Raw genomic sequence first — 13198 nt, forward strand, 5'->3', positions numbered from 1 at the left:
CGGCTACACCCCTGGAATCTGAGACCTTTCCCCCCAGCTCCAAGATCATTAGCCCCTCTGCTGTTTGTCCTCTGTTGCCCAGTACCCTCCGTATTTTTCCTACTTTTTCTGTGTCTAGAGTCAAAACCATGTCTGACTGCCCCTTGTCTTGTTTTTAGGCCCATTCCTCATCAATGGTCATCAATGGCCTGCCAGCGTATACGGTGAGACGCCTCCTGAGGGTTCAACCACAGAGCAGGGGTTTCCAGTACCTGGTTGACTGGAGGGTTATGGCACTGAGGAAAGGTGATGGGTTCCAGCTAAAAGACCCGGCCCTCATCGTCGACTTTCACCGTCGGCACCCCAGTCAACCAGGTATCCGCCCAGGTGGAAAGCCAGATGGCGTCCCTAGTTTCTGTTTCACTTGTGGGTATTTATACCGGTGTTTTCTGTCTGTCTATGCCAGTTCGTCTTGTTTGTTCAAGCCAACCAGCGTTTTGTGTCTCAGCTCCTGCTTTTTCCAGTTTCTCTATTCTCGCCCTCCTGGGGTTTGACCCTTGCCTGTCCTGACTTCGAGCCCACCTGCCTGACCACTCTGCCTGACCCATTCTGGAGTCGCCTCTTCACTGTTGACGTTGAGACTGGTGTTTTGCGGGTACTATTTAATGAAGCTGCCAGTTGAGGACTTGTGAGGCGTCAGTTTCTCAAACTAGACACTAATGTACTTGTCCTCTTGCTCAGTTGTGCACCGGGCCTCCCACTCCTCTTTATATTCTGGTTAGGGCCAGTTTGCGCTGTTCTGTGAAGGGAGCAGTACACAGCGTTGTACGAGATCTTCAGTTTCTTGGCAATTTCTCACATGGAATAGCTTTCATTTCTCAGAACAAGAATAGATAAATATATTTTTGTTCTGGTCATTTTTAGCCTATAATCGAACCCACAAATGCTGATGCTTCAGATACTCAACTAGTCTAAAGAAGGCCAGTTTTATTGCTTCATTAATTAGCACAACAGTTTTCAGCTGTGCTAACATAATTGCAAAAGGGTTTTCTAATGATCAATTAGCCTTTTAAAATTATAAACTTGGATTAGCTAACACACCGTGCCATTGGAACACAGGAGTGATGTTTGCTGATAATGGGCCTCTGTATGCCTATGTGGATATTCCATAAAAAATCTGCCGTTTCCAGCTACAATAGACATTTACAACATTAACAATGTCTACACTGTATTTCTGATCAATTTGATGTTATTTAAATGGACAAAAAAATCTGCTTTTCTTTCAAAAACAAGGACATTTCTAAGTGACCCCAAACTTTTGAACAGTAGTGTACATGTGGGTAGTCTTAAAGTGACTATGCAGAGATAACAACAGAGAGTAGAAGTGGTGTTAAAGGTGGGGCAATGCAAATAGTCTGGCTAGCCATTTGATTAGGTGTTCAGGAGTCTTATGGCTTGGGGGTAGAAGCTGTTTAGAAGCCTCTTGGACCTAGACTTGGCGCTCCGGTACCGCTTGCCGTGCGTTAGCAGAGAGAGCAGTCTATGACTAGGGTGGCTGGAGTCTTTGACAGTTTTTTGGGCATTCCTCTGATAGCACCTGGTATAGAGGTCCTGGATGGCATGGATCTTGGCCCCAGTGATGTACTGGGCCGTTCGCACTACCCTCTGTAGTGCTTTGCGGTCGGAGGCTGTGCAGTTGCCATACCAGGCAGTGATGCAACCAGGATGCTCTCAATGGTGCAGCTGTAGAACCTTTTGAGGATCGGAGGACCCATGCCAAATCTTTAGTCTCCTGAGGAGGGATAGGTTTTTTAAATCAATAGAATCTAAACACTTCTGTGAAAATTGGAAAACTCTAAACAACAAACGAAGAGTTATCTATCCAAAATTGAGATTTATGGATAAACCACCTCTCCAATCTGTTTGGCTCCATAACAAAAGAACAAACAGAAAAAACATATACATGATCAAATACAAATCTTAGAATCAACCAAAGACTACCAGAACCCACTGGATTCTCCAATTACATTGCATGAACTACAGGAAAAAATACAAACACAACAACCCAAAAAGGCCTGTGGGGTTGATGGTATCCTACATTACATTTTTAAATATACAGACCACAAATTCCAATTGGCTATATTTAAACTCTTTAACATCATCCTCAGCTCTTCCCCGATATTTAGAACCATCACCCCAATCTATGAAAGTGGAGACAAATTTGACCCCAATAACTATGGGTCAACAGCAACCTTGAAAATGTCCTCTGCATTATCGTTAACAGCGGAACCCTACAATTCCTCAGCCAAAACAATGTACAGAAGCAAATGCCAAATTGGCTTTTTACCAAATTACCATATGACAGACCACGTATTCAACCTGCACACCCTAATTGGCAAACAAACAAGCCAAAACAAAGATGAAGTCTTCCCATGCTTTGTTGACTTCAAAAAAACTTGAGACTCAATTCGGCATGTGGGTCTGCTATACAAATTGATGGAGTGGTGTTGGGGTAAAACATAAAACTGGCAAAAAACGCATTCCTTTCCACAGGGCCAGGGGGTGAGACAGGGATGCAGCTTAAGCCCCACTCTATTAAACATATATATCAATGAATTGGCAAGGGCACTAGAACAGTCTGCAGCACCTGGCCTCACCCTACTAGAATCTGAAGTCAAATGTCTACTGTTTGCTGATATGGTGCTCCTGTCCCCAACCAATGAGGGCCTACAGCAGCACATAGATATTCTGCACAGATTGTCAGACCTGGGCCCTGACAGGAACTCTCAGTAAGAAAAAAAATAATGGTGTTCCAAAAAATGTCCAGTTGTCAGGACCACAAATCAAAATTCTATCTAGACACAGTTGCCCTAGAGCACACAAAAAAATAAACATACCTCGGCCTAAACATCAGCGCCACAGGTAATTTCCACAAAGCTGTGAACCATCTGAGAGACAAGGCAAGAAGGGCCTCTATGCCATTGAAAGGAACATAAAATTCAACATACCAATTAGAATCTGGCTAAAAATACTTGAATCAGTTATAGAACCCATTGCCCTTTATGGTTGTGAGGTCTGGGGTCCGCTCACCAACCAAGAATTCACAAAATGTGACAACCAAATTGAGGCTCAGCATGTGTAATGAACACGAGGGAGACAGAGAGCTGGTTTCAAGCACAGGGCGCAGCAGGTTTTTAATGAAAGGAACCTTAGGAGTAGGCAGATAGCTGGGTCCAGGCAGAAGGTCATACACGGTAGGTCCACAAATGGCAACAGTACAGGCAGGGAATAGGCATTAGGTTTGGAATTAGGAAAAACGATTCCAAAACCTTCCTTAACAATGTCATCACCTACAGAGAAATGAACCTGGAGAAGAGCCCTCTAAGCAAGCTGGTCCTGGGGCTCTGTTCACAAACAGACCCCACAGAGCCCCAGGACAGCAACACAATTACACCCAAACAAATTATGAGAAAACAAAAATAGAATAACTTGACACATTGGAAATAATTTACCAAAAAACTGAGCAAACTGGAATGCTATTTGGGACTAAACTCGAGAGTACACAGTGGCAGAATACCTGACCACTGACTGACCCAAAATTAAGGGAAGCTGTGACTATGTACAGACTCAGTGAGCATAGCCTTGCTATTGAGAAAGGCCGCCAAAGGCAGACATGGCTCCCAAGAGAAGACATGCTATGTGCCCACAAAATGAGGTGGAATCTGAGCTGCACTTCCTTAATCACCTGCCAAATGTATGACCATATTAGAGACACATATTCCCCTCAGATTACAAAGAATTTGAAATCAAATCCCATTTTGATCAACTCCCATATCTGTTGGGTGAAATACCACAGTGTGCAATCACAGCAGCAAGATATGTGACATGATGTCACAACAAAAGGGCAACCAGTGAAGAACAAACACTATTGTAAATACAACCTATATTTATTTTCCTTTTTGTACTATTTGCACCTCATTACAGCACTGTATACAGACATAACATGACATTTGAAATGTCACTATTCTTTTGGAACTTTTGTGAGTGAAATGTTTACTGTACATTTTTGATTGTTTATTTCACTTTAGTTTATTATCTATTTCACGCAATGTAAACATGTTTCCCATGCCAATAATTATCTTAAATTGAAATGAGGTTGAATTGATTAGAATGATATTGATCGTGACTCAGAAAGTTAGACGGCTAGGTCTCTGTTCTAGCCTATCTTGGGAGATTTTTTGTTTACCCGTACATACGGCTATGTAGCCAGAACCAACATCTTTAAAACAAGAAGATTTTACATTTGTTACAGAAACTGTAGTCTAACTATGGTATGGTTATTTTGTTATGAAAACTATGATCTACTGTGGTATGTTTTTTGTTAACTAGGTAGTGGCATTGCCATAGTAAGAAAAGTAGTTTGGACTAGGCTGAATGTGTATTATTCACCTGTTTGGACTCCTGAATGTCCAATGATGTGCAAACCAAACCCCCAAACCAAGCCTTTCAACTGTGTAAACTTGATAGAATTACTTCTCCTTTTAATCATTGTGTCATCTGTTTCTCCTAGTCTGAACAATAAACACTCTCAGTGTCGTGTTGATCTAAGCCCTTTCACAGCTGTAACAAGTTTATTTTTATTCAGGGTTGTTGCTTTATCTCATGATTTGCACTGTGGTCCTACTTACTAGCAACACTTTACCCAGTTGGAGTTTTAACCCAGTTAGGCCAAACAGTGAATGATGATGTTGGTGGTGGTAGAGCCTAGCTGCCTAGCCTAGCTGCCTAGCCTAGCTGCCTAGCCTAGCTGCCTAGCCTAGCTGCCTAGTAGCAACAGAACAGGAGATGGATGTGGTCTTGTGAGAGAGGGTGTTGGTAGTGTAAGTGGAAATAATGAGGGCAGCGGTTAATATGGCTTGTTGTTTATATCAAATCCTATGACTAACACTACTCAATCAACCACCTGTTTTCGCACTGTATTCCCCATAGAATTACTGAAACAGACTTTCTCATTCAAGTCAATGTTCTGTGATGGGCGGACCAATTCTATGGTACTGTAATGTTGAGGGACCTAGCACACACGCGTTTTGCTGCACTTTTTTGTACCTGCTGTAAACTGTGTATGTGATGAATAAATATGGATTTGATTTGATTTGGTATTCCCTTGGATAGACGCTTGTCCAGCGTGATATAACTGAATACTTACAACCTTAAGGCGTAACTTAACTCTTGTGTTTCATAGACAGACCTGGATAGTTTTCTCCTTGGGACGATTATTCCACTCAGGTAGTATAGATTCAGGTTAATAAAGCAGGAATCCATGTTGGGAGGTTTTGTAGATCTTAGGAACTCATCTGCATTTTAAAACAGCCTGGCTTTTTCATAGTACTCACTTTCAGGTGTTCTTACACTTCGTGAACAAACACCTTCATCTTTTGATGAATTGATGACAACTGCTGTAAATAATATACCTGTCTTATCAGATGATAATAGTGGTCACTGTACTATTCAATCTACAGTGGGGCAAAAAAGTATTTAGTCAGCCACCAATTGTGCAAGTTCTCCCACTTAAAAAGATGAGAGGCCTGTAATTTTCATCATAGGTACACTTCAACTATGACAGACAAAAGAAAAACAGAAAATCACATTGTAGGATTTTTAATGAATTGATTTGCAAATTATGGTGGAAAATAAGTATTTGGTAACCTACAAACAAGCAAGATTTCTGGCTCTCACAGACCTGTAACTTCTTCTTTAAGAGGCTCCTTTGTCCTCCACTCATTACCTGTATTAATGGCACCTGTTTGAACTTGTTATCAGTATAAAAGACACCTGTCCACAACCTCAAACTGTCACACTCCAAACTCCACTATGGCCAATACCAAAGAGCTGTCAAAGGACACCAGAAACAAAATTGTAGACCTGCACCAGGCTGGGAAGACTGAATCTGCAATAGTTATTGTTATAGGAAAATAATGGCTGGAAAAGTACAATGTCATTCAATGTTTCTCTTGTATGTAAACTTCACTTTTAATCTGTGAATTATTCACTGTCCTTTGAGAATTCTTCTTCTTTTTAATTTCATAATGAAAAGTGACAATGTGTATCATTCAACCTAATAAATGACCTTGCCAGAGGAAATAAAAATGTGACATACAAAACCCCTATAGTTGACACAAATCTACCTTGCAATGAGGAGATATGATGTCTTTGTAAGAGCAGGACCCATGGGCTCTTCTGGCTTCCAGAATCGAGAACCCAGAATCTAGAGCTGACTTGAGGCTTGCTGCTTTCCCGTCAGGGAACGACTGCTAGAACAAACCTCTCTCAGCCCAGCAATAATATCAAGCACCTCCTCATTTGCTCCCTAACCAACCCACCACACTTCACAGAAACTTTCCAATCCCATCAGCCTTCCATGGACCTCACCAGAGGACACCCCCCCCCCCCCCTCCCCCACACACACAAACACTGTGGTCTAGTCACGCAGCCAGAGATCAACATACAGCTTTATCTTCCGTGTTCTTGAAGTCCGCCGACTGGTTGTCTTCTCTTTTTCTTTATGCTTCATTTCCATTTAAGCAGCGGTGCCTACTGAGTTCTCTGCTTCAGCAGGCAGATACCAGCACCATGAAAGAGCTGGATAACTACAGTAACTGGAGTATTAATGAGAGGCCATAGATCTGGTCTCTTCTGGGTCAATTTCATTTCTGCCCGGCAAATGTTAAAAATCTGTCCCCCTTTGTGTTTTTTTGTGCTCTGCTGTTTTTCAAATACAAGCTTGAACAATCCCTCTGTTTACTTCTGTTTTACAGGAAATGTTGGGTTCGAAACAATACTTGTTTTTTTAACCTGGTATTGTGAATGGAGGAAGCTTTGTTTGAGGTTAGGTTATCCTGACTTCAGTAAATCAGTTAACCTAAATGACATAAAGTAATTTATCGAGAGACATTTTGGCTAGCCCTGGTTCTTCTGCCAGCCAGACCATTAAGAAGAGCAAGTATGATGCCCTGCGTGCTGTCCTTTTCCATCCACCATTGTTTTACTATTCCACTCCCATTAAGTAATGTAGCTGGCCTGTATCTAAAGGGCAAATAGGAAACAGTCATTGACAGATTAAAGGACGGCTACTGTGACCTCTGATATGATATAATGATTGCAGACAGACACATGTTTTCATGAACTACTGCCTCATGGTCTATGGCGTGTCCTATGACCCAGGCTGCAACAGAAAGTTCCACAAAATTAAATGTTTCTTATTGACTTCCACTTTACAGATTGTAGTTGTTATTTTAAGCTTTATGGTACCTACGAATCTTGGTCCTCGTCTATAGATGATCCATCATTTCTCCACAGATGAATATCAAAGTAACCATTGATTACTAAACTAATTTTGTTTTAGTTTGTATTCAATTGTTTTGCGATGTTTAATTTTGTTCCTTGTTCTTTCATTATCAACGACATACTTCATCTCTCTTTCTCTCTGCCAATCTAGTGTATGACAAACAGGGATTCTTGCTGAAGCTGGGTGGTAATCTGTAAGTAGTCCCTTAATACATTATTTTATCCAGTATTGTGCTTTACCCCTTCACATTGCTTTGTGTTTTTGGCTACATGATCTTCATGTATGTTTTGGGTAACCTCAACAGTCGTCAAACTCTTAAGACCATCTCACTGGGCACAACTGATTGGATTTGCAAAAAGTCTTCAATATAAGGATATTTTGTATTTTTTTCAATTAACTACTTGAGTAAAAATCTAAAAGTAACTGGTTTTAAATGTACTTAAGTACAGTGGTGGAAAAAGTACTCAATTGTCATACTTGAATAAAAGTACAAACTAAAAGTAAATGCTATACATAAAATGTCTTATATTAGGCAAACCAAATAGCACAATGTTATTTTTTAAATGTATTTTTACGAACACTCAGACATCATGTACAAATGCAGTATTTGTGTTTAATGAGTCTGCTAGATCAGAGGCAGTAGGGAGTGTGAATTAGACCATGTTACTGTCCTACCTGAAAATTCTAAATGTAACTAGTACTTTTGGGTGTCAGGGAAAATGTATGGATTAAAAAGTACATATTTTCTGTAGGAATGTAGTGGCATAAAGGTTGTCAAAAACATAAATAGTAAAGTACAGATGCCTAAAAAAATTACTTAAGTAGTACTTTAAAGCATGTTTACTTCAGTACTTTACACCACTGCTGCAAAGACTATGTTACTGCTTTGAGTCATTTCGCAAGATACTTCTTTTTGTGTGTTACAGTGTGTGTTATTCAGTACCCGTCAAAAGTTTGCACACACTTAATCATTCAAGGGTTTTTCTTTATTTTTACTATTTTCTACATTGTAGAATAATAGTTAAGACATCAAACTATGAAATAACACATATGGAATCATGTAGTAACCAAAAAGGTGTTAAACAAATCAAAATATAATGATGGACTGTTGATTCTCTTTGCTTATTTGAGCTGTTCCTTGATATAATATGGACTTGGTCTTTTACCAAATATCTTCTGTGTACCACCCCTACCTTTTCACAACACAACTGATTGGCTCAAACGCATTAAGAAGGAAAGAAATTCCACAAATGAACTTTTAGCAAGGCACACCTGTTAATTGAAATGCATTCCAGATGACTACCTCATGAAGCTGGTTGAGAGAATGCCAATAGTGTGCAAAGCTGTCATCAAGGCAAATGGTGGCTATTTGAAGAATCTCAAATATAAAATATATTTGGATTTGTTTAGAGCTTTTTTGGTTACTACATGATGATTCCATATGTGTTATTTCATAGTTTTGATGTCTTCACTATTATTCTGCAATGTAATAAATAGTAAAATAAAGAAAAACCCTTGAATACTAAAAGTGTTTGCACTCAAAAGTGTCTGCTACTGTAAGTGGAATAGCTTATTATTATACAGTATTACAATGCTATGGTGCTGGGTCCCACCTTTCCTGATCTAGTTCCTCTGGCTGCTCGTCCAATAGCCTCTCTGTTTATTTGACTAAGCCATAGGCTCATCAGGTTATTAATGAGGTTAAAAGCGGCTGTTCAGAGCAGTAATTAATACCAATGTGTGTGGTACTAAAAATGTGAACCAGGCCTTCTGGCAGCTTCCCAAATGGCACCCTATTCCCTTTACACCACTAGTGTTGACTAGGGCTCATATGGAATAGGCTGCCATTTGGAATGTAACCTCTCCCTGTGAGGTGAACTGTTTTCCGTTTTCTTAACGAACGATCTGTCAACAACTGGTGCCCTCACCAACGACCAGCCCCACCTCGACTAGAAACCATTTTACATTGTCAAGCTGAGTCATCTCTAAGTCTGAATAATTTTAGGGGCCTCTAGGGGTTATCTTTAGCTTGCTGGAAATGGAGGGATACTGTAACTCCTGGGATACGTCCCAAATGGCACGCTATGTGGTGCACGACTGTTGACCAGGGCTTGTAGGGCTCTGTTCAAAAGTAGTGCACTATATAGGGAATAGGGTGCCATTTTGGATGCAGGTGTGGTGAAATGTGAGGGATTCTTTCCACCAGTATACATTCCACAATCAACAGGTTGTCTCTCCCCCACACACACTGGCCCATGGATAGATACGTAGATACGTAGTCTGTTGAAAGGTTTTATTTGTGTTTCACTGACTCAACGGAGAGAGGTGAGAGCCTACATAAAATAAACAAAGCTTCCCTCCCTTTTTGGTGAAAGACTTGTTTTCACCAATTGGCTTCTTATATTTGTGCATTAATTCACTGCAGCTGTTTCAGTCAAAACGGTTTTAGGGTTTAGATTTTAGATTTTTTTTCTTGATGATTTTATTAGGATTGACACCAATGGCAACAGCTAGTCTTACTGGGGTCTGAAACATAACAGGAAAGACATTACAGACAAAATACTTTCCATTTAAAAACTTTACATGTAGTATGTGTGTGTGCATCTATCAGTTCCACATACATGTCAGTACATACACACAACAAGTAGGTCACATGGTGGAGAGGTGTTGGGCCTTGAGGTGTTGCTTTGTTTGTTTTTTGAAACCAGGTTTGCTGTTTACTTGAGCTATATGAGATGGAAGGAAGTTCCATGCAATCATGGCTCTGTATAATACTGTATGTTTCCTTGAATTTGTTATGTACCTGGGGACTGTAAAAGGCCCCTGGTGGCATGTCTGGTGGGGTAAGTGTGTGTGTCAGTGCTGTGTGTAAGTTGACTATACAAACAATTTTATAATTTCCAACACATTGATGTTTCTTATAAAAACAAGAAGTGATGCAGTCAGTCTTTCCTCAACTCTTAGCCTAGAGAGACTGGCATGCATAGTATTTATATTAGCCCTCTGATTGCAATGAAGAGCAATATGTGCCTCTCTGTTTTGGGCTAGCTGCAGCTTAATTAACTAGGTCCTTCTTTGCTGCACTTGACCATATGACGGGACAATAATCAAGATAAAGTTGTAACTGGGGGTATCATGCTCTCAGGCTTGAGCCCTAAGCTAAGTAGGGAGGCCATCTGTGCATGTCCTAACCTTTTTATGTTATCCTTTTATTCGTTGGCTTTTATTACATGAAATCAAACGTATAGGAGTTCTGATCTTGTTAACCCAACCTCCACAGTAGATACAGTATCTTGTACTGTTTTCTTTCAGAGTATGATATATTATGATAGAGTATGATATATTATGATAGAGTATGATATATTATGATAGAGTATGATATATTATGATAGAGTATGATATATTATGATAGAGTATCATATATTATGATAGAGTATCATGTATTATGATAGAGTATCATATATTATGATAGAGTATTGTACATTATGATAGAGTATGATATATTATGATAGAGTATTGTACATTATGATAGAGTATGATATATTATGATAGAGTATCATGTATTATGATAGAGTATCATATATTATGATAGAGTATCATATATTATGATAGAGTATCATATATTATGATAGAGTATTGTACATTATGATAGAGTATCATATATTATGATAGAGTATTGTACATTATGATAGAGTATGATATATTATGATAGAGTATCATGTATTATGATAGAGTATCATATATTATGATAGAGTATCATGTATTATGATAGAGTATCATATACACTATCACATTAGCAAGATGGATGAACTGTTATAATACCTTTGTGACAGGTCAGTATGAATGATTTGAAGTGTTTCCACATTGCATACCAAAACTACTTGTGCATTAGACTTACAGTTAGTTGTACACAGCAATGACAGATTAAAGACATGTTAAGATATTTGTTTACAGTACAGAGCCATCAAATATTAATCAAAATGTATTTTTTGGATTCAAAGGTTCAATGATCTAGTTGTTTGTTCTTAACAGTTCCAGTTATGCAGAATGTTCCTGGTTATTTTCTAAGGCTTGTGTAGCTTTTTAGGCTTTTAGAAAGCTTCTATTCATGCTCACACACCATCTCTTCTCCTCCTCGTGTGACCTTTTCTCTGTCTCTGACCTCTCCTCCTTGTGTGACCTCTTCTCTGTCTATGACCTCTCCTCTTGCGTGACCTCTTCTCTGTCTCTGACCTCTCCTCTTTGTACCACAGACCTTTGGAGCTGATGTACAAGTATGGTAATCTCAGCGAGGGAGTCTGTAAGCCTGGCTACGCAGCTGCCAAGATGACCACCATCTATCCAATGTGAGCCAAAGCTTTTTACATTTCTGATATGATGTGATATAATTAAGCAATAAGACCCGAGGGAGTGTGGTATATGGGCAATATAACATGGATAAGGGCTGTTCTTATGCACAACGCAATGCCATATACCACAAACCCCAGGGGGTTTTATTGCTTAATTATATAATTAGAGCAGTAAAAATGTGTTTTGTCATGCCCTGATATGCCACGGCTTTCAGCCAATCAGCATTCAGGGCTCGAACCACCCAGTTTATAATTTGGTTTATGATACATTTATGATATTCTATAATTTGGTTTATGATACATTTATGATATTATATAATTTGGTTTATGATATTATATAATTTGGTTTATGATACATTTATGATATTATATAATTTGTTTTATGATACATTTATGATATTATATAATTTGGTTTATGATACATTTATGATATTATATAATTTGGTTTATGATACATTTATGATATTATATAATTTGTTTTATGATACATTTATGATATTATATAATTTGGTTTATGATACATTTATGATATTATATAATTTGTTTTATGATACATTTATGATATTATATAATTTGGTTTATGATATTATATAATTTGGTTTATGATACATTTATGATATTATATAATTTGTTTTATGATACATTTATGATATTATATCATTTGTTTTATGATACATTTATGATATTATATAGTGTCATTTGGTGTATGATACATTTATGATATTATATAATTTGGTTTATGATATATTTCTGATATTATATAGTGTTATTTGGGTTATGATACATTTATGATATTATATAATTTGGTTTATGATATTATATAATTTGGTTTATGATATTATATAATTTGGTTTATGATACATTTATGATATTATATAATTTGGTTTATGATATTATATAATTTGGTTTATGATATTATATAATTTGGTTTATGATACATTTATGATATTATATAATTTGGTTTATGATATTATATAATTTGGTTTATGATACATTTATGATATTATATAATTTGGTTTATGATACATTTATGATATTATATAATTTGGTTTATGATATTATATAATTTGGTTTATGTTATTATATAATTTGGTTTATGATACATTTATGATATTATATCATTTGGTTTATGATACATTTATGATATTATATAATTTGTTTTATGATACATTTATGATATTATATCATTTGGTTTATGATACATTTATGATATTATATAATTTGGTTTATGATACATTTATGATATTATATAATTTGGTTTATGATACATTTATGATATTATATAATTTGGTTTATGATACATTTATGATATTATATCATTTGGTTTATGATACATTTATGATATTATATAATTTGGTTTATGATACATTTATGATATTATATAATTTGTTTTATGATACATTTATGATATTATATCATTTGGTTTATGATACATTTATGATATTATATAATTTGGTTTATGATACATTTATGATATTATATAATTTGGTTTATGTTATTCTATAATTTGGTTTATGATACATTT

The 13198-nt window shown here is 37.3% G+C and overlaps 1 protein-coding gene across 11 annotated transcripts in view; it reads left to right on the plus strand.

The window, feature by feature from the left end:
• Positions 1-13198, plus strand: part of st3gal3a (ST3 beta-galactoside alpha-2,3-sialyltransferase 3a) — a 79472-nt gene that overhangs the window by 16798 nt on the left and 49476 nt on the right. For 3 of the 11 annotated variants that reach the window (XM_036978484.2, XM_090236100.1, XM_090236096.1), the window contains exons 3-4: positions 7475-7517; positions 11578-11670. In XM_036978484.2, coding sequence (XP_036834379.2) covers positions 7475-7517; positions 11578-11670 — 136 coding nt within the window. Of the gene's footprint in view, positions 1-65; positions 406-7474; positions 7518-11577; positions 11671-13198 lie in introns of those variants that run through there. The other 8 variants (XM_021604470.3, XM_090236101.1, XM_090236102.1 and 5 more) reach the window with 4 other exon arrangements.

This window comes from Oncorhynchus mykiss, chromosome 5, assembly GCF_057628025.1.
Source record: "Oncorhynchus mykiss isolate SJ-2025 chromosome 5, ASM5762802v1, whole genome shotgun sequence".
Classification (NCBI taxonomy): Eukaryota; Metazoa; Chordata; class Actinopteri; order Salmoniformes; family Salmonidae; genus Oncorhynchus; species Oncorhynchus mykiss.